Source organism: Aotus nancymaae, unplaced genomic scaffold, assembly GCF_030222135.1.
Source record: "Aotus nancymaae isolate 86718 unplaced genomic scaffold, 86718_ANA_hifiasm-v0.15.2.pri h1tg000006l, whole genome shotgun sequence".
Classification (NCBI taxonomy): Eukaryota; Metazoa; Chordata; class Mammalia; order Primates; family Aotidae; genus Aotus; species Aotus nancymaae.
This window is the reverse complement of record NW_026988417.1, coordinates 64,858,790-64,879,008: the sequence shown is the minus strand read 5'-3', so window position 1 is coordinate 64,879,008 and position 20,219 is coordinate 64,858,790. Positions and strand designations below refer to the sequence as shown.

Genomic DNA, 20,219 nt, shown 5'->3' with positions numbered 1-20,219 from the left:
CACAGAGGTAAACAACAAGAGAGGAAGAAAGGAACAAAGGATACTAAAATAACCAAAATTCAAGTAACAAAATGATAGGAGTAAGTCCTTACCTATCAATAAAAACCTTGAGGGTAAATAAATTAAGTTCTCCAATGAAAAGATACAGAGTGAATGAATGTATATTTTTAAAAAAACACCGAACTATAGTTTGCCTACTAGAGATTCCCTCAGTATTAAGGACAGACTGAAAATGAAAGGATGGAAAAAGATACTCTATGCAAATGGAAACCAAAAGTGAGCAGAGGTATCCATATAAAATATACTTTACATCAAAAACTGTAAAAAGTGACAAAGAAGGTCACTTCCTATAATAAAGGAATTGATTCAACAAGAAGATAAAATAATTATAAATCTATATGCACCTAATCACAGAGTATCCAAATATATAAAGCAAATATTATTATTAGATATAAAGGGAGAAACAGAAGACAATACAATAATAGATTTCAATACCCCATTTTTAACAATGGACAGATCATCTATACAGAAAATCAACAAGAAACATTGGACTTTGTAAGGTCTCTTCTCGCCGAGGATAAAATGAAGAAACTGAGGCGAGCACGAAAATAATCCAATGCAAGGGAATTTATTCAGGTTCCCAGGAGAGGGTTCTGCGGTCCGGACAGGAGGGGTCGGAGAAGTCACACGGACTCCGCTCAGGCACGGGGTTTTACAGGGAGCGGAGGCATTTGATTGGCTGTGCCCAAGGTGAGTGAGACAAAATGGTGGGGAGTGGGGCCCAGATGAAACAAAATGGAGGGAAGTGGGATCCAGATGGAGGGGAGTGGGGCCCAGATGGAGGGGAGTGGGGCCCAGATAGGACAAAATAGTAGGCAGGGAGTGGGGCCTGGATGGGACAAAATGGTATCAGGTAGATCCTGATGGGGCTTTTTTCCTGGGCTCCCGGGGGCGGGGAGGGGAGGAGGTGTGTTCGAGCTCCCGGCAAGGGTAGGAGGCGTGTCAGAGCTCCCGGCAAGGGGAGGAGGCATCCGAACTCCCCACGAGGGGAGCGGGGTGTGTCTGAGGTCCCCGTGAGGGGAGAAGGCGTGTCCGAACTCTCCGTGACGCAGCCAGCCTTACAGACTTCAGCTGCACCATGCATCAAATGGACCTAACAGACTGTTACAGAATATTCCACACAATTGCTACAGAAAACATATTCTTCTCAACTGCATATGTAACATTCTCCAGGACAGATCATATACTAGGCTACAAAACAAGTCTTAGAAAATTTAAGAAAACAGAGATCATATCAAGTATCTTTTCTGACCACAATGATATAAAACTATATATCAACAATAAGAAAAACTTTAAACCTTTATAAACACTTGGAAGTTTATGTTCCTGAATATGTATGCTACTAAATAACTAATGTGTAAGTGAACAAATTAAAATGAAATTAATAAATTTGAGATTAATGAGAATGGGAATATATCATACCAAAACCCATGGGACACAACAACAGCAGTTCTAAGGTGATATTTATAGCAATAAATGATGATATCAAAAGAAGAAAGATTTCTAATAAACAGCCTAAGGAAGCATGTCAAGAAACTAGAAAGACAAAAACAATCTAAACTCAAAACTGTTGGAAAAAAGAAAACAATAAAACTCAAAGAAGTAATAAAGACTAAGAAAAGTCAAAAAAAAAAATCAACCAAACTAAAAGTTGGTGTTTCTTTAAAGATAAAATCAGCCAGGATGCAGTGATTCACACCTGTAATCCTAGCACTTTGGGAGGCCAAGGCAAGTGGATCACTTGAGGTCAAGAGTTTGAGATGAGTCTGGTCAACATGGTGAAACCCCGTCTCTACAGAAAATACAAAAATTAGTTGGACATGATGGTGGGCACCTGCAATTCCAGTTACTTAGGAGGCCAAGGCACCATAATCCCTCGAACCCAGGAGGCCAAGGTTGCAGTGAGCCAAGATGGCACCACTGCTCTCCAGGCTGGATGACAGAGCAAGACTCCATCTCAAAAATAAAATAAAATAAAATATGATAAGCAAAACAACAATCCAACAGCTAGACTAAAAAAAAGAAAGAAGACTGAAATAAATAAATTCATGATTAAAAAGAGACACTATACCTGATAACAAGGAAATTTAAAAAAAAAAAAACCCTAAGAGACACTTATGAACAATTATACAACAACCAATTAAATGACCTAGAAGAAATGGGTAAATTTTTAGACACATACAACATATGAAAGGAAGGAAAGCAAGAAGTTAAATTGTCTCTGTTGGCAGACAACATGACCTTACATAAAGACTCCACCAAAGCATATTTCAGAATAAACAAATTCAGTAAAGTTGCAGAATATAAAATCAACATACAATTTGGTCATGTTTCTATAGACCAACAACAACTTAACTGAAAAAGAAATCACAATCCCACTTACAATATCTACAAAGAATACTTAAGAATAAATTTAGGGGGAGAGGATCCAAGATGCCTGAATAGGAACAGCTCTGAAGTGCAGTTCCCAGCAAGAACAATGCAGAGGGTGAGTACTCACTGTATTTCCAAACAAGTTTTCACTGCCTACAGACCAGGTGATTCCCGGGCTGAAAAGCACCAAGAGTTTTCAGCACAGTGGTTTCAGCCAGTGCTGCGGGTTGGCGCACAGAAACTCAAAACAAATCTGGGTGGCTGCTTCAACTGGTGCCTGGAACACCTGGGAGACAGAGCTGCCCATTCAACTGAAAGGGAGGGGGCTGAGACAGAGAATCAGGTGATCTGGCTTGGCAGGTACCACCCCAACAAAACAAGCAATATGAAATGCCCTGGATTGAGAGTTTCACAGCAAGGGCAGCTGGACCCGAGACAGTCCAGATTAGTAGGGGGAAGGGCATCCGCCGCTACCAAGGCAGTCTACCAATACCACGGCAGTTCACACAGTAGCTGGGCAGAGCCTGCAGCAGCTCAGCAACACCTCTGCTGGCAGACTGTGACTAGACTACTCTGTGTGGGGCAGGGCATCTCTGAAAAAAGGCAGCAGCATGTCAGGAACTTACAAATAAAGCCGACCTTACCAGGTCAGAGCACCTGGGAAAAGAGGCAGTTATGAGTTCCACTGCAGCAGACTTAAAGGAACCTGCCCAGCAGCTCTGCACAGAACAATGGGGCTCCCAGCACAGCACTTGAGCTCCTATAAGGGACAGACTGTCTCCTCAAGCAGCTCCCCGACCCCCGTATACCCAAAGAGACACCTCATAAAGGAGAGCTCAGGCCTACATCTGGTGGGTACCCTTCTGGGATGAAGATAACAGAAGAAAAAACCAGCAGCAACCCTTACTGTTCTGCAGCCCCCATGGGTGATGCCCAGGCAAGCAGGGTCTGGAGTGGACCTCCAGCAGTCCTGCACCAGAGGGGCCTGACTGTTAGAAGGAAAACTAAGAAACAGAAAGAAACAGCTTCAACATCAACAAAAAGGATGTCCACTCAGAGATCCCATTCAAAAATCACCAACTACAAAGACCACAGGTAGATAAAGCCACTAAGATGGGAATAAACCAGTGCAAAAAGGATGAAAATAAAAACCAGAATGCCTCTCCTCCTCCAAGGAATCACAACTCCTCCCCAGCTAGGGATCAAAGATGGATGGAGAACGAGTTTGATGAACTGACAGAAACAGGCTTCAGAAGGTGAGTAACAACAATCTTCTCAGAGCTAAAAGAACATGTGATAACCCAATGCAAAGAAACTAAGAACCTTGAAAAAAGGTTAGATGAGATGCTAACTAGAATAAACAGCTTAGAGAAGACTATAAATGACTTGATGGAGCTGAAAAACACAGCATGAGAACTCGCAAAGCATACACAAGTTTCAACAGCCAAATTGACCAAGCAGAAGAAAGGATATCAGAGACCGAAGATCAACTCAATGAAATAAAACAAGAAGGCAAGAATAGAGAAAAAAGAGTGAAAAGAAATAAACAAAGCTTCCAAGAAATATGGGATTATGTGAAAAGACCTAATCTACCTTTGATAGGTGTACCTGAATGTGACAGAGAGAATGAATCCAAGCTGAAAAACACTCTTCAGGATATTATCCAGGAAAACTTCCCCAACCTACCAAGGCAGGCCACCATACAAGTCCAAGAAATACAGAGAACACCACAAAGATATTCTTCAAGAAGAGCAACCCCAAGACACATAATTGTCAGATTCACCAGGGTTGAAATGAAGGAAAAAATGCAAAGGGCAGCCAGAGAGAAAGATTGGGTTACCCACAAAGGAAAGCCCATCAGACTCACAGCAGATCTCTTGGTAGAAACCCTACAAACCAGAAGAGAGTGGGGTCCAATATTCAACAACCTTAAAGAAAGAACTTTCAACCTAGAATTTCATATCCAGCCAAACTAAGTTTCCTAAGTGAAGAAGAAATAAAATCCTTTATGTACCAGCAATTACTGAGAGATTTCACCACCACCAGGCCTGCCTTACAAGAGCTGCTGAAAGAAGCACTAAACAAGGAAAGGAACAACTAGTACCAGCCACTCCAAAAACATACCAAATGGTAAAGACCATCTACATAATGAAAAAAATGCATCAACTAATGGGCAAAACAGCCGGCTAGCATCAAAATGGCAGGATCAAATTCACACATAACAATATTAACCATAAATGTAAATGGGCTAAATGTCCCAATCAAAAGACATAGACTGGAAAATTGGATAAAAATTCAAGACTCATCAGTGTGCTGTATTCAGGAAACCCATCTCACATGCAAGGACACACATAGGCTAAAAATAAAGGGATAAAGGAAAATTTGTCAAGCTAATGGAGAGGAAAAAAAAAAAAGCAGGAGCTGCAATCCTAGTCTCTGATAAAATAGACTTTAAACCAACAAAGATCAAAATAGACAAAGAAGGGCATTGCATAATGGTAAAAGGATCAATGCATCAAGAAGAGCTAATGATCCTAAACATATACACACCCAATACAGGAGCACCCAGGTACATAAAGCAAATTCTTAATGACCAACAAAGAGACTTGGACTCCCACACAATAATAGTGGGAGACTTTAACACTCCACTGTCAATATTAGATCAACGAGACAGAAAATTAACAAAGATATCCAGCACTTGAACTCAGAACCGGACCAAGTGGACCTAACAGATGTCTACAGAAATCTCCACCCCAAATCCACAGAATATACATTCTTCTCAGCATTGCATTGCACCTACTCTAAAATTGACCACATAATTGGAAGTAAATCACTCCTCGGCAAACACAAAAGAATGGAAATCATCAACAGTCTCTCAGACCACAGGGCAATCAAATTAGAACTCAGAATTCAGAAACTAACTCAGAACCACACAACTTCATGGAAACTGAACAACTTGCTCCTGAATGTCGACTGGATAAACAATGAAATGAAGGCAGAAATAAAGATGTTCTTTGAAACATACAAGAATAAAGACACATGTACCAGAATCTCTGGGACACATTTAAAGCAGTGTCTAGAGGGAAATTTATAGCAATAAATGCCCATATGAAAGGAAGGAAAGATCTAAAATCAACACCCTATTGTCAAAATTGAAAGAGCTAGAGGAGCAACATCAAAAAAACTCAAAAGCTAGCAGAAGACAAGAAATAACTAAGATCAGAGCAGAACTGAAGGAGACAGAAACACAAAAAACACACCTCAAAAAAATCAATAAATTCAGGAGCTGGTTTTTTTGAAAAGACCAACAAAATAGACAGACTGCTAGCCAGATTAACAAAAAAGAAAAAGGAGAAGAATCAAATGGATGCAATAAAATATTAAAAAGGGGACATCACTACCAATTCCACAGAAATACAAACTACCATCAGAGATTACTACAAACAACTCTATGCGCATAAACCAGTAAGCCTGGAAGAAATGGATAAATTCCTGGACACTTGCACCCTCCCAATCCTAAACCAGGACGAATTGAAACTTTGAACAGACCAATAACAAGGGCTGAAGTTGACGCAGCAATTAATAGCCTACCAACCAAAAAAAGCCCAGGTCCAGATGGGTTCACAGCTGAATTCTACCAGATGTACAAAGAGCAGCTGGTACCATGCCTTCTGAAACTATTGCAAACAATCCACAAAGGAGGGAATCCTTCCCAAATCATTTTATGAGACCAACATCATCCTGATACCAAAACCCGGCAGAGACTCAACAAAAAAAGAAAACTTCAGGCCAATATCCATGATGAACATTGATGCAAAAATCTTCAATAAAATACTTGCAAACCGACTGCAACAGCACATCAAAAAGTTTATCCATAATGATCAAGTAGGCTTCACCCCAGGGATGCAAGGCTGGTTCAACAGATGCAAGTCTATAAACGTAATTCACCACATAAACAGAACCAAAGACAAAAACCACGTGATTATCTCAATAGATGCAGAGAAGGCCTTCAACAAAATTCAACAGCCCTTTAAGCTAAAAACACTCAATAAACTAGGTATCGAAGGAATGTATCTCAAAATAATAAAAGCTATTTACAACAAACCCACAGCCAATATCATACTGAATGGGAAAAAACTGGAAGCATTCTCTTTGAAATCTGGCACTAGACAGGGATGCCCTCTCTCACCACTCCTATTCAATATAGTACTGGAAGTTCTAGCCAGAGCAATTAGGCGAGAAAAAAAATAAAGGGTATTAGATTAGGACAGGAGGAAGTCAAATTGTCTCTATTTGCAGATGACATGATTGTTTATTTAGAAGACCCTATCATCTCAGCCCAAAATCTCCTGAAACTGATAAGCAACTTCAGCAAAGTCTCAGGATACAAAATCAATGCGCAAAAATCACAAGCATTCCTATACACCAATAACAGACTAACAGAGAGCCAAATCATGAGCAAACTCCCATTCACAATTGCTACAAAGAGAATAAAATACCTAGGAACACAATTAAGACAGGATATAAAGGACCTCTTCAAGAAGAACTACAAACCACTGCTCAAGGAAATAAAGAGAGGACACAAACAGATGGAGAAACATTCCATGCTCATGGATAGGAAGAATCAATATCGTGAAAATGGCCATACTGCCCAAAGTAATTTATAGATTCAATGCTATCCTCATCAAGCTACTAATGACCTTCTTCACAGAACTGGAAAAAAACACCTTAAACTTCATATGGAACCAAAAGAGAACCTGCATAGCCAAGACAGTCCTAAGTATAAAGAACAAAGCCGGAGGCATCACACTACCTGATTTCAAACTATACTACAAGGCTACAGTAATCAAAACAGCATGGTACTGGTACCAAAACAGAGATATAGACCAATGGAACAGAACAGAGGTCCTGGAGGCAATGCCACACATCTACAACCATCTGATCTTTGACAAACCTGAGGAAAACAAGCAATGAGGAAAGGATTCCCTGTTTAATAAATGGTGTTCAGAAAACTGGCTTACCATGTGTAGAAAGCAGAAATGGGACACCTTCCTGACACCTTACACTAAAATTAACTCCAGATGGATTAAAGGCTTAAGTGTAAGACCTAACACCATAAAAACCCTAGAAGAAAACCTAGGCAAAACCATTCAAGACATAGGCATAGGCAAGGACTTCATAACTAAAACACCAAAAGCATTGGCAACAAAAGCCAAAATAGACAAATGAGACCTAATGAAACTCCAGAGCTTCTGTACAGCAAAAGAAACAATCATTAGAGTGAACTGGCAACCAACGGAATGGGAAAACATTTTTGCAATCTACCCATCTGACAAAGGGCTAACATCCAGAATCTATAAAAAACTAAAACAGATTTACAAGAAAAAACAAACAAACCCATTCAAAAGTGGGTGAAGGATATGAACAGACACTTTACAAAAGAAGACATATATGAGGCCAACAAACATATGAAAAAATGCTGATCATCACTGATTATTAGAGAAATGCAAATCAAAACCACATTGAGATACCACCTCACATCAATTAGAATGGTGATCATTAAAAAATCTGGAGACAACAGATGCTGGAAAGGATGTGGAGAAATAGGAACATTGTTGGTGGGAGTGTAAACTAGTTCAACCATTGTGGAAGACAGTGTGGTGCTTCCTCAAGGACCTAGAAATAGAAATTCCATTTGACCTAGCAATCTCATTACTGGGTATATATCCAAAGGATTATAAATCATTCTACTATAAGGACACATGCACATGTATGTTCACTGTGGCACTGTTTACAATAGCAAAGACCTGGAACCAACCCAAATGCCCATCGACGATAGACTGGACAAGGAAAATGTGGCACATATACACCATGGAATACTATGCAGCCATAAAAAATGATGAGTTTGTGTCCTTTGTAGGGACATAGATGAATCTGGAAATCATAATTCTCAGCAAACTGACACAAGAACAGAAAATCAAACACTTCACTCATAAGTGGGTGTTGAACAATGAGAACACAAGGACACAGGGAAGGGAGCATCACACACTGGAGTCTGTTGTGGCAGGCTAAGGGAGGGAAAGCGGGTGGGTGAGGAGGTCAGGGAGGGATAACATGGGGAGAAATGCCAGTTGTAGGTGACAGGGGGATGGAGGCAGCAAACCACATTGCCATGTGTGTACCTATGCAACAATCCTGCATGATCTTCACATGTACCCCAGAACCTAAAGGACACTTAAAAAACAAACAAAAAAAAGAATAAATTTATCCAGGGAGATGAATGTGCTCTACTTTGAAAATTATAAAGAATTGGTGAAAGATATTGAAGAAGACATGAGTAAATGGAAAGATACCCTGTATTCATGAATTTGAAGAAGTGGTGTTATTAAAAAGTCCATACTACCAAACCAATCTGTGGATTCAAACCAAACCCTATCCAAATTCTAATATTTTTTATAGAAATAGAAAAAATAATCCTAAAATTTGTATCAAATCACAAAAGACCCCAAAAAGCCAAACCAATCTTGACCAAAAAGAACAAAGCTGGAAGCATCACACTACCTTATTTCAAAATCTACTACAAACCTATAGTAATCAAAATAGCATGGTACTGGCAGAAAAACAGACATGTAGACCAATGGGATAGAATAAGAGTCCAGGAATAAATCCATGCATTTATGGCCAACTGATTTCCAACAAAGATGCCAAGAACATACAATGGGGTAACAGTAGTCTCTTCAATACATGGTGCTAGGAAGACTAGATATCCACGGGCAGAAGAATGGAATTGGACTCTCATCTCATACCATATACAATTATCAATTCAAAATGGATTAAATATTTAAATATAAGACCTGAAACTGTAAAACTATTACAAGAAAACATAAAGGAAAAGCTCCATGACATTAGTCTGGGCAAAGATTATTCTTATTATCAAATAACCTAACATGACACCTCAACATAAGGTTATTTTCTGACGACAAAACCAAATATAGACAAACAGGATTGCATCAAACTAAAATGTTTCTGAACAGCAAAGAAAATAATCAACAGAGTGAAGAGGCAAACTGTGGAATGGGAGAACATATGTGCAAATCATACATCCGATAAGGGGTTAATATGCAAAATATATAAGGAACTCAAACAACTCAATAGTAAAAAAAACAAAAAACTCACCTAATAGAGGACCTGAATAGATGTTTTGCAAAAGAGGATACATAAATGGCCAACAGATATATGAAAAAAATGCTCAACATCATTAAGTATCAGGGAGGTACAAATTAAATCCACAATGAGATATGACCTCACACCTGTTGGGATGGTTATTATCAAAAAGATAAAAGATAAGTGTTGGTGATGATGTGGAGAAAAGGTAACCCTTGTACACTGTTGGTGGGAATGTAAATTAGAACAGCCATTACAGAAAACGGTATGGACATTTCCCCCTAAAATAAAAACCAGAACTACTATATGATTCAGTAACCCTACTTCTGTGTATATATCTAAAAGAAATGAAATCATGATCTCAAAGAGATATCAACACTCTCATGTTCTTTGTAGCATTATTCACAATAGTTAAGATCAGAATCAACCTAAGTTTTCATCAATAGATGAAAAAGAAAATGTGGAACATATAAACAATGGAATACTCTCCAGCCTTAAAACAAAGGAAAATATGTCATTAGCAATGGGGGACATTATATGAAGTGAAATAAGCCAAACACAGAAAGACAAATACTACATGATCTCAGTTATACGTGAAACCTAAAAAGTCATACTCATATAAGTAGACAGTAGAATGGTGCCTACTGGAGGTGGGGAATGGGAGGATATTGGTCAAAGGGTACAAAGTATCAAACAAGAGGAATAAGTCTTTGAGATCCATTGCACAGCATGATGACTGTAGCTAATAATAACGTGTTGTGTATTTTAAAATTGCTAAAAGAGTAGGTTTTAAATGTTCTCCTCACAAAAAATGATGATAAGTATGTGAGGTTATGGATATGTTAATTAGCTTGATTTAATCATTCTGCAACACATACATATGTCACATTGTACTACAGAAATATATAGTTTACAATTATTTTTTCTCAGTTAAGATTTTAAAACTTAGGAAAAGGATCCCCATTCATCTCAAGGTTGAAACTAGTTTATTTTGCAAATTATGACTTATTAAGTACTTCATAAATTTTCCCCTTTTCCACTTACTATACTTAAATTATATCAGACTTTGTCAGGTGGTAATGATTTACAAAGTATAAGCCAAAAATACAAACAAACAAAAACCAAGATTCCCAATAAATTAATAATTAATAAGGAAAAACCTCAATAGATAACAAAAAATTGTCCTCAAAGATTTTTACCCAGGAATCTGTAATACACAAAACTCATACAGTAGAAGAGGTATATCAAGAAAGCACATTTCCCAGTGTCTTTAAGAACAGGCAGTTAATCTGAATGGGTGAAACAGCCAAGTATTAGACAATAGAGAGTTGAAAAAATAACTACTGGCAAAGTACAGATTCTACCAAAAGCCTCAAGTAAAAGAGAGAGAGAGAGAGAGAGAGACAGAGTGTGTGTGTGTAGGCCAAACAAAGAATGGCTGTGGGTTGAATTCTTTCTGCCTGTGGATCACCAGCTTGTAATGCCCATGTTAAGCAAACTAAGGTGAATGCTTCTTTCTACATTTCACTTTGTGGAAATTTTTCATTCCTTGGGCTATCTAGTTCTAGACATTTCATTATCAACCCTCCTGTTTCTTTACAATTTTATAAGAAGGATCAGAGAGTCAAAAATTTTCTACGTGAAAGTAAATATATTTTCATTTCCTAAGAATTAGAAAAAGGAATTTCATCAAATGTATCTCATATTCTAAAATTTTTCCATGCCTTTTACACAAAATGCAAGAAGAGCTATTTCATGAGATGTCAGCTGTATAGAGCAGGTCACTGATATAAATCAGGTGTAATCAAGATTGCCTAAGAAATACTGACATCCTAAACACTAAGAACTGAACTGTAAAGCAAAGGATTATTTCAGTTTGATTCTGCAGGCAAAAAACCAAAATGCCATTAACTAAATGTTGGTCTTATCTTGTAGCGTCTCCATGAACCCACAGTTTTGACTAAGCTCACTCAAGCATTTTAATGGGAGACAGGATGTTTGCACAACTCAGTTTAATTATCTGTTTCTCTGTACTATGGCATTCATCATTATGGGAAGGGAAGTTTGGCTCATGTGACAGTCGTATCTTATACCAGTACTTGTGTAACAACACAATTTAAATTTACTCCCACAGCCCATAATTCAAGTACTAAAATACTCACATGTACAGCTGCTGAAGAAATTCTACAACATGGAAATTCCTGATTAACATGAAGAGTTTTTGATTATATACTTAAACACTATGAATTTAAAAGGTCTTTTTCTTCATTCATGCATTTTTTAGATAGAATTAATCTCATATTTTTTCCTTTTAGCACATTCTGAATTATGAGAGATATATGACAGAATTATGTGAGCAAATCTTTGGAAGGTTTTCCTAAAGCTTGACTACACTTATGTTAGTAAGAATGCACGTGAACAAAGATTGAAGTATAATTATTAAAATGCACAAAATTATATTGGACAGGTTGAATTACAGGTGCCTTTTTCACCTTATAAAGTTGTATTATTGTTGATACAGTGTAAATCCAATGAAAGTGATTTAAAGCTGAGGTACTTACTGTGGTTGGAAAATAGCGACTAGTTTTGAATTTTTTCAGAGCCATCGAAGAAGTGTAGGTTCCCAAGAAGAGGATAAAAGACATGAGTGTGATATCAGGAACAAAATTACAGTTGTTCCCCACCACTGTTCCTCCGTATTTTGAACACTCCTTCTTCGACAAAAATGCCCAGTCAACAGTAGTATTATGGTGCTGAAGAAGAAAAACATTAAAATTTTTCTAGACAACACTGACATACAAAAAGCAGCCTTTGATACCTGACGGGCTATATAGGAATTATACTAAAAGTTTCTGTAAAACAGTCTGAAAATAAGCACTGGGGGGTTGAAACTTGATGAGGTGTTAATGGAATAACAGGTAAGATGGGTCAAGAGGGTGGCAATTATTGAAAATACAATGAGAATGATGCAATTTGTTACCTAGTTTGGGCAACAGCCTTAAAATGCCCACTTGTTTAACAGAAATAAACCACCATAAAGTACTTCTTTCCTGCCAGCCTTTCTGAGAGTAAAATGAGACACATTAATATTCTAAGTCTCAAAATGTAAGACTCTTTACACTTTTCTTTTTCAAAAAGTACTTACCATTGTAAGGCACAGCTTCTTATGCCTCTACCTGAGGGCCCTATGGTTAACGCTCTAAAAATTGCAATAGGTTAACTACTCACTGAGCACTTTCACAAGTACTGTATTTCTTTTCTAAATAACTAGAGACCAGTGATTTAAGCAATTAAACTATAAAAATGTGGATGTTCCCTGCTTTTTCAATTGCACATTCTAATACAGTAGAGATTTTTTTTCTTCTTGACTCTAGGTCAGCTCTGTAAGCATGATGCCTTTAAGGCTGTGTAGTTAGGTATAGAATATCCATCTCCATGTTACATGGCATCAAACATATGGTCAGTTTTCATATATGGCTGCCGTGGAGTCAGTGCTGTGCTTCTCTCTAGCTGCTCATTCCTGTTCCTATTTTTTGTTTCTAATACAGAGGAGAATCCTTTTGTTAGCATCGTAGATAGGGCAAGCACACCCATTCCCCAGCTGCTCTGAGTATTAGCTGCTCTTAGTTTACAGCTGTCTTCTTCTCTAGAGAACTGGCATTAGCCATTTAAGAGCCACCTCACCTGCAATATAGTGCCCTCCCATAGCTGATTACTGACCAATACTAACCGGAATTTAAAACTATGGTCGCTTTGTCTCCAGGTGAGAGAAACTCTACGCACAATTTATGCTTCAGAGTTCCCCATGGGATCAGGCTGAAGTGAAACTCAGCTGAAACCACATCTCCTTGTTTAACTCCTTCCCTGTCTTATCCTGCTTCTCTCAATCTGTTTTTATTGAGACCACTGTCTCAATAAAGTCAAGTCACCCAAAATCTCTGTATCTGAATCTGCTTCTAAAACAGCCGACTTACTTAAATTACTAGTCGACCAAGAGTTAATGGCCTCTAAGCCTAAGAAACTTTTTCTAAAATATCAGAGTTTGGAAGAAATAATTTAATCAGATTTCTCACCTCTAGTATTCAATAGTCCTGAAAGATGAAAATTCATTCTCTGCTTGAACATTTTATGTGATGAGCAGTCTCCTCGTTGCTCATTCCCATGCTTAATAAAACTTCTACACAGATCTTCCTTATACTGACATTTGAATCTTCTTAAATACTCTTTAACTAAGTTTCTTTTGCTATACAGTAACACTTTCTTACATACTGTGACAATCTGGCTCTTTCTTGGGGATTTTCAAAATCTTACCTATCTAAATGGATGCCAATGTGGTTGGATGGAAGGGACTGGGTGTCTCAGCTTAGAAACATTCTAAATACCCATAACTTACTCCTCTTAGATCCAGGGCTAATGGGTATGTCATATGCTATCAGAAGTTATTTGAAAACACCTTGCAAATAAATATAGAAAGATAAATTTCTCCTGTCATTTGCAGACAGACTTCTACCTCACATCAAACACATCATCAATGTCTTTTACTATTCAGTGAATTCTCGTTGTATGAGTAATACAGTCATAAAAGAAGAATCTCTCGCCAGAAAGAGTTTACTTTTTTATAGAGCTCAAAAGGTAAAGTGCTTACATAAGTCAATGTAAAACAAACTTTATATCTTTCCCTGAAACACTTTCCTATAGAAGCTTCAACTTGTAAACAGCTGAACTGCATACTTGCTTTTATCAAACTCTGCTTCTGAAAGGCGATTAACCGTATCTAATTTTGTTTTTGAGATTTCTGCATATGAACGTTTACAGTAACATACATTTAAAGTTTAGAGGTCATAACAGCTAACAGGTTTCTTTGTTTTAAAGTCAGCAAAAATTTAACATAATTTCACTTCAGCACTTTAATACCAGCAGAATTCTTCTCTATAACTAGAGTTGCCCACAGATAAGTTGTATTAAAGCAATCCTGACAGGAAGTTCCATTGATTTTTTTACAGAGCTTCAGGTTGAGGTGAAGACTATACAGATGTCCATGAAATGACAGACATGTTTTCTTGCTCATATCAACTTAAAATGCCAAATGATCAGTATTTTGTAAGCCTCAAATTATTCTTTGTATCATTATCCAGAAACTTGAGTCTCCAAATACACCTATCATTAAGGACTTCAATATAAATATTGTGGATGGCATGCATATATCTCAGCATATTTGGCATTTCAGAATACAAAGTTCCCTACTCCCATAAAACTTAAATTCTAGCTAATAAATAATTCTATTTAGATATCACTGAAAAGACATCTATATTATCTGTATTATTTTAGTGTTTTTATTCCATATAAGCTGATGTCAATGAAGATTAATTCCATAAAACTTCAGGCAGCGTCCATTTCATGAACAAACTAACCCACAACCACTGCTACCACCCATGTTTAAGCCATGATTATCTCCTCTGGGCTTAACGCAAGAGATGCTTAACTCATCTAACTGCTACTGTCCTTTAGCACTTACAAGTGATTCTCACTTCTCTATGGTTTTTATCTTTATTTCCTATGCAAATTTCTATACACATTGTTTAAATGGTTAAATCAGAACTTTAAGAACAAGACAGTCCTGGCATGGTGGCTCACACCTGTAATCCCAGCACTTAGGGAAGCCAAGGCAAGAGGATCACTTGAAACCAGGAATTTGAGACTAGCCTGGGCAGCATAGCAAAACCTCATCTCTATTAATTTTTTTTTTAATTAGCCAGGCTCAGTGGTACATGCCTGTGGTCCTAGCTACTCTGGAGACTAAGGCAGGAGGATCACTTGAGCCCAGGAGTTTGATGTTACAGTGAGCCATGATTGTGCCACTATACACCAGGCTGGGCAACAGAGCAAGATCCTGTCTCTGAAAAAAAACAAAGAGACAAATGGGAACATAATCTCAGAAGTCCTCTCTGCCTGTTTGAATTCTCTTAGCACATTATCTCTTTTCCTTATGATGCTTGTAATGTTTTATTACAATTTATTACAGCTTCCCTCAATATTCAGTGTTGTAAAGTTTGGAAATATTCAGAGGGCTATCTAGTGGATCTGAGACCTGGATCTAGAAGAAATGTCAAGTGTAGCGACATCTACTTAGGAGTCATCTGCAAAGTGCTGATAACTGGAGTAAGAAGACAATAAAACTACAAGGGAAAAATGTGCAGGAATAAAAGAGTATAAAACATCTAGGGTATCCACAATGGAAGTGAAGATACCACAAAACACTATGAAAAAGTCATCAGAGTGATGGGTAAAAGAAGTACAATGAGCTGAGAAATGCGTGGGAGTGAAAAAATTGCAACAGCAATTACAGACTATTTTTTTCAAGAAATACAGCAACAAAAGAATAGGTTAGAATATGTGAATTGCAAGGTTAAGGCAAGTTCTTTGGGGTTAGCAAAAACTTTTAAGGTGTTTATAGTGGATGAGAAATAATCTGGTTATGGGAATGAAAAGGAAAATAGAGTGATGGGAAATGTAAGAATGGAGAAAGGAAATGAGAGAGAGAGAGAAATGGACCAGGACTTAGTAACTGTTTGGACTGAGGATGGATAAAAGCTAAAAATGATAAATTTACATTTTGCCTGAGGACCAAAGGGACTGTGCATCAATAGGGAAAAAAAAAAAAAAAGCAGAGCACAACAGCAGCAGAATTGAATTTGGGATACATTAGGCACTGAAGAAATCATTGTTGAACAAATAAAATCTCTCATCAGGTCTGGAATATATAACATATTCAAAGAAGATATCTCCCAATTTATCTACTCTTTTTATTTGGAGGACAAAATTAAATTAAAATAAACTTTCAATTTAGAGTTGCTGAGTAAAATGTAGGATGCCCAGTTACATTTGGATTTCAGCTAAACAATAAATAATATTTTCAGTACAAGTGTTTCGTATGTAACACTTAGGACATATTTATACTAAAAATTGTTCAATATTTATTTAAAACTCACCTGTAACTGGGCACGATTTATATTTGTTTGCTAAATCTGGTAATACTATTTCAATTAGATATAGAATATTTGGAGTAACAGTCACATCTACAAAGTAGAAAAATAAGGCCACAAGAAAATAGAAAATGCACTGCAACCCGACTGCATGAATGAACTACTGTAACATTTACAGGTGCAATAACAATAATAAAACAACTTTTAAAACTTTCCCTAGAGAAATAAGATATGTTCACTTAAATATTTAATAATATAAGCCAGTTAAGGAAAGTATCTAAATGAGTGGTATGAACACCAGATGATCTGAAGAGGGAATAATCATCTTCATTGAGTACAGAGAAAATAAAATTTAAACTAAGCCCTAAACGAAGGATTGGTTTTTGCAGAACTCTCATATTCAAAAGGCAGCAGGAGTAACAGTAGAAGAACAGCAAAACTGAAAGAGATGACAGTGAGAGTAACAAAAAAGAATAAATGTAACAAACAGGTGTGTATTTCTTTCTGCATTGGCAGCAAAAAGGAGGTAAAGCATTAGAAAGAGACATCGTGAGCAAAGATGCCGATATGGGGACATACAAAGCTTCATTCAGTTTTAAAGACTTACTGAATGCTCACCTTTGTGGAGGATCTAACAGTGAATAGACCAGATGGGCTGAAGCAGATTGTTTAGGTAAACGGGTATTAGCGGAAAAGATTTAAAGAAAATGAGATCAAGTTGCTGAGGATCTTTGCTGTGGCGAATCTCATTAAAAGAGATTTCAATCTATTTTTGAGATACCTTTTTCAAGAGAATTACCCTGTTAAACTGAGTGGACCTGCTTGCAATTCTTAAAAGTAGAATGTATACCACAAGATTTATTTTAAAATTTAAAAGACCATAGTATCCTACCTAAAGGAAAAAGTGGGGGATATATGAGACAGGATGGACAAAATGTTCAAAGCCATTGAGGCTAGGTGATGCATATATGGGGCTTCACTGCACTATTCTGTTTTAGTGCATATTTAAAATTTTCTGTAATACTTTTAAAAGTAAGAACATGTGATCTTCAAGGAGGTTTAAGGACAGAATGGTTTTTACACTTGACTATCTCAGTGGGAGAAGATCACAAGGATGCTTTGCACAAGATTAACATGACATTCCATTTCCCATGAAAATGAGTGTTAATTCCTAGAATCATCATGAAGGTTCTTAGTCCCATGATTAATAGCATCTCTGGATAATATAATAAAAATAATAATTAATGGTGCTGTATTACCATAGATCCTCACTTAATGTCATCAATAGGTTAATGGAAACTGCAACTTTAAGTAAAATGATGTATAACTGCACCAATTTTACCATAGGCTAATCACTATAAACAAGAATTGAGTCCCTAGGGCATACTCCTGGTCACAAAAAATCACCAAACTTGTAAATAAAGACCAAAACTATTTCTAATATTAAATGTTAAAATGTTAAAATAAATGTAAGCTATACATACATTTAAGAAAGATTAATAAAACAAGTAATGTTTTATTATTAATAAATGTAATTATTAATAAATGTAAGCTATACATATATTTAAGAAAGATTAATAAAATAAGTAATGATAATTATGTTAATAAAACAAGTAATGATAATAATGATAATTATTATCATTCCAGTTCAGGGTTGTGAGTGGCCAAAGCCTATCCCAGCCGCTCAGGGTACAAGACAGGAACTATCCCTAGACAGGACACCATCTTATCTCAGGGTGTATACATAGACATACCCACCCTCAGTCTGACTGGGAAATTAGACAGGCCAATGAAGCTAATATGCATGTCTTTTGGATGTGGAAGGAACTCAGAGTACCTAGTGAAAACCCATTCGGACATGAGAACATGCAAACTCCACACAAGCAGCAGCCTGAGAATCAATGTCTTTTTGTCATCAACATTATAATGAAACAGTGTTATCTGAGGACCTGCTGTACCCTCTTTGAGTATCGACTGGTAAAATATATGCTTTTAAAAATATTAATGAGAGTGACACCACTAATAAAAGCCTTAAGGTTAAGTTGTTGATATACATTTTTAGAGTTCCCCTATCCCAGTGGTGAGCCAGATCTGCAGTAATCTGAAGCCTTACCTTATCTACAGCATGCATTTGAGTTATAGTTGTCTGTACCATTATAAAATATCAAGATGAATTGTTTGTTCTGCTTGTGATTAAGATTATAGAAAGTTGTAAGAGGCCATCACTCCCATCCTAACAACCAAAGAAAGCTAGATACCCTATAAAAAATCATAGTTATAAAAAACTCACCATTACAATGAGGAAAGAGATCAAATATTTAATTTTTTAAAATTATTTTTTATGTTATTATTTATTTGTAAGATATTAATACCTAGCCTCACTCTGTTGCCCAGTCTGGAGGGCAGTGGCATGATCATAGCTCACTGTAATCCTACAGGTGTGTGCCATCACACCCAACTAATTTTTCTATTTAATGATTTTTTTTTTTTTTGACTGAGTTTCACTCTTGTTACCCAGGCTGGAATGCAATGGCGCGATCTCAGCTCACAGCAACCTCCACCTCCTGGGTTCAAGCAATTCTCCTGCCTCAGTCTCCCGAGAAGCTGAGACTACAGGCATGCGCCACCATGCTCAGCTAATTTTTGTATTTTTAGTAGAGACAGGGTTTCATCATGTTGACCAGGATGGTCTTGATCTCTTGACCTCATGATCCACCCGCCTCAGCCTCCCAAAGTGCTGGGATTATGGGCGTGAGCTACCACGCCTGGCCTATTTAATGAATTTTTAATGACTACATGCAGACAGGGTGACAGATCAGAATTCAGAGGAGTCCCAGGCATAGACTGAGTCTGCATCCACTCATCAAACTTTCTCATGGTCTTTGCCAAGTGCATGGGTAATACACACAAGACTGGAGGTTGGACAGGAAAGCTAAAAGAGTTTCCCCTTAGATACAAGGAGCCTCCCTTAAGTTTAAGAAAGCCACTTTCTTAAGATGGGAGGCAGAGGGACAGAGCTGAGATAAACCCTTCCGAAGCATTCAACCACTTTGGAAAGAGCTCAGGTATCTGCCCTCTGAAGGCAGGGGGCAGAGTATTTGGGCAAAGAAAGATCACCCAAGGAGAAACCTGGGGTATCAAACAAAATACAGCATTCTATGGGACCTTCTGGGATGATAGAAATGTTCTATATCTTGTTTGGATGGTGGTTACCTGGGGTATACAACTACCGCAACTCATTTCAATGAATACTTCAGAACTGTGTATTTTAAAGTATGCCTCAATTTAAAAAAAAAGGACTCTGATGTGGAAAAACAAAATACTAACTGATCTTTTCAATTACTTCCTCAGATGAAACTGACATTTGATTTTGAAATCTGGTGTCTCACACTCTGAGAGTTGGAAACTGGAAGCCAACAGGTATTAATGCTCATTATCCAGATACAGTGTGAGCAAGCTGTGGCTAGTCTTAAAGGTTTACAGGAATCTTTTAAGGAATTTGATTTCCAGGTTGAAGGGATATACCAAGCAAGAAATCTATAGAAAAATTAGAGAAAGTAAGAAGAAATAAAGACACCATTCCAACAACAAATGGAAATTTTAAAACCTGCCTTTTTATCTTGAGATATAGTTTAGGAA

General features: G+C 37.3%; 1 protein-coding gene across 8 annotated transcripts in view; it reads right to left on the bottom strand.

Moving 5' to 3' along the window:
* Positions 1–20,219, bottom strand: part of SLC4A4 (solute carrier family 4 member 4) — a 495,962-nt gene that overhangs the window by 74,744 nt on the left and 400,999 nt on the right. For all 8 annotated transcript variants that reach the window (XM_012464424.2, XM_064367811.1, XM_012464425.2 and 5 more), the window contains one exon: positions 12,159–12,350. In XM_012464424.2, the coding sequence (XP_012319847.1) occupies positions 12,159–12,350 (192 nt within the window). The remainder of the gene's footprint in view (positions 1–12,158; positions 12,351–20,219) is intronic.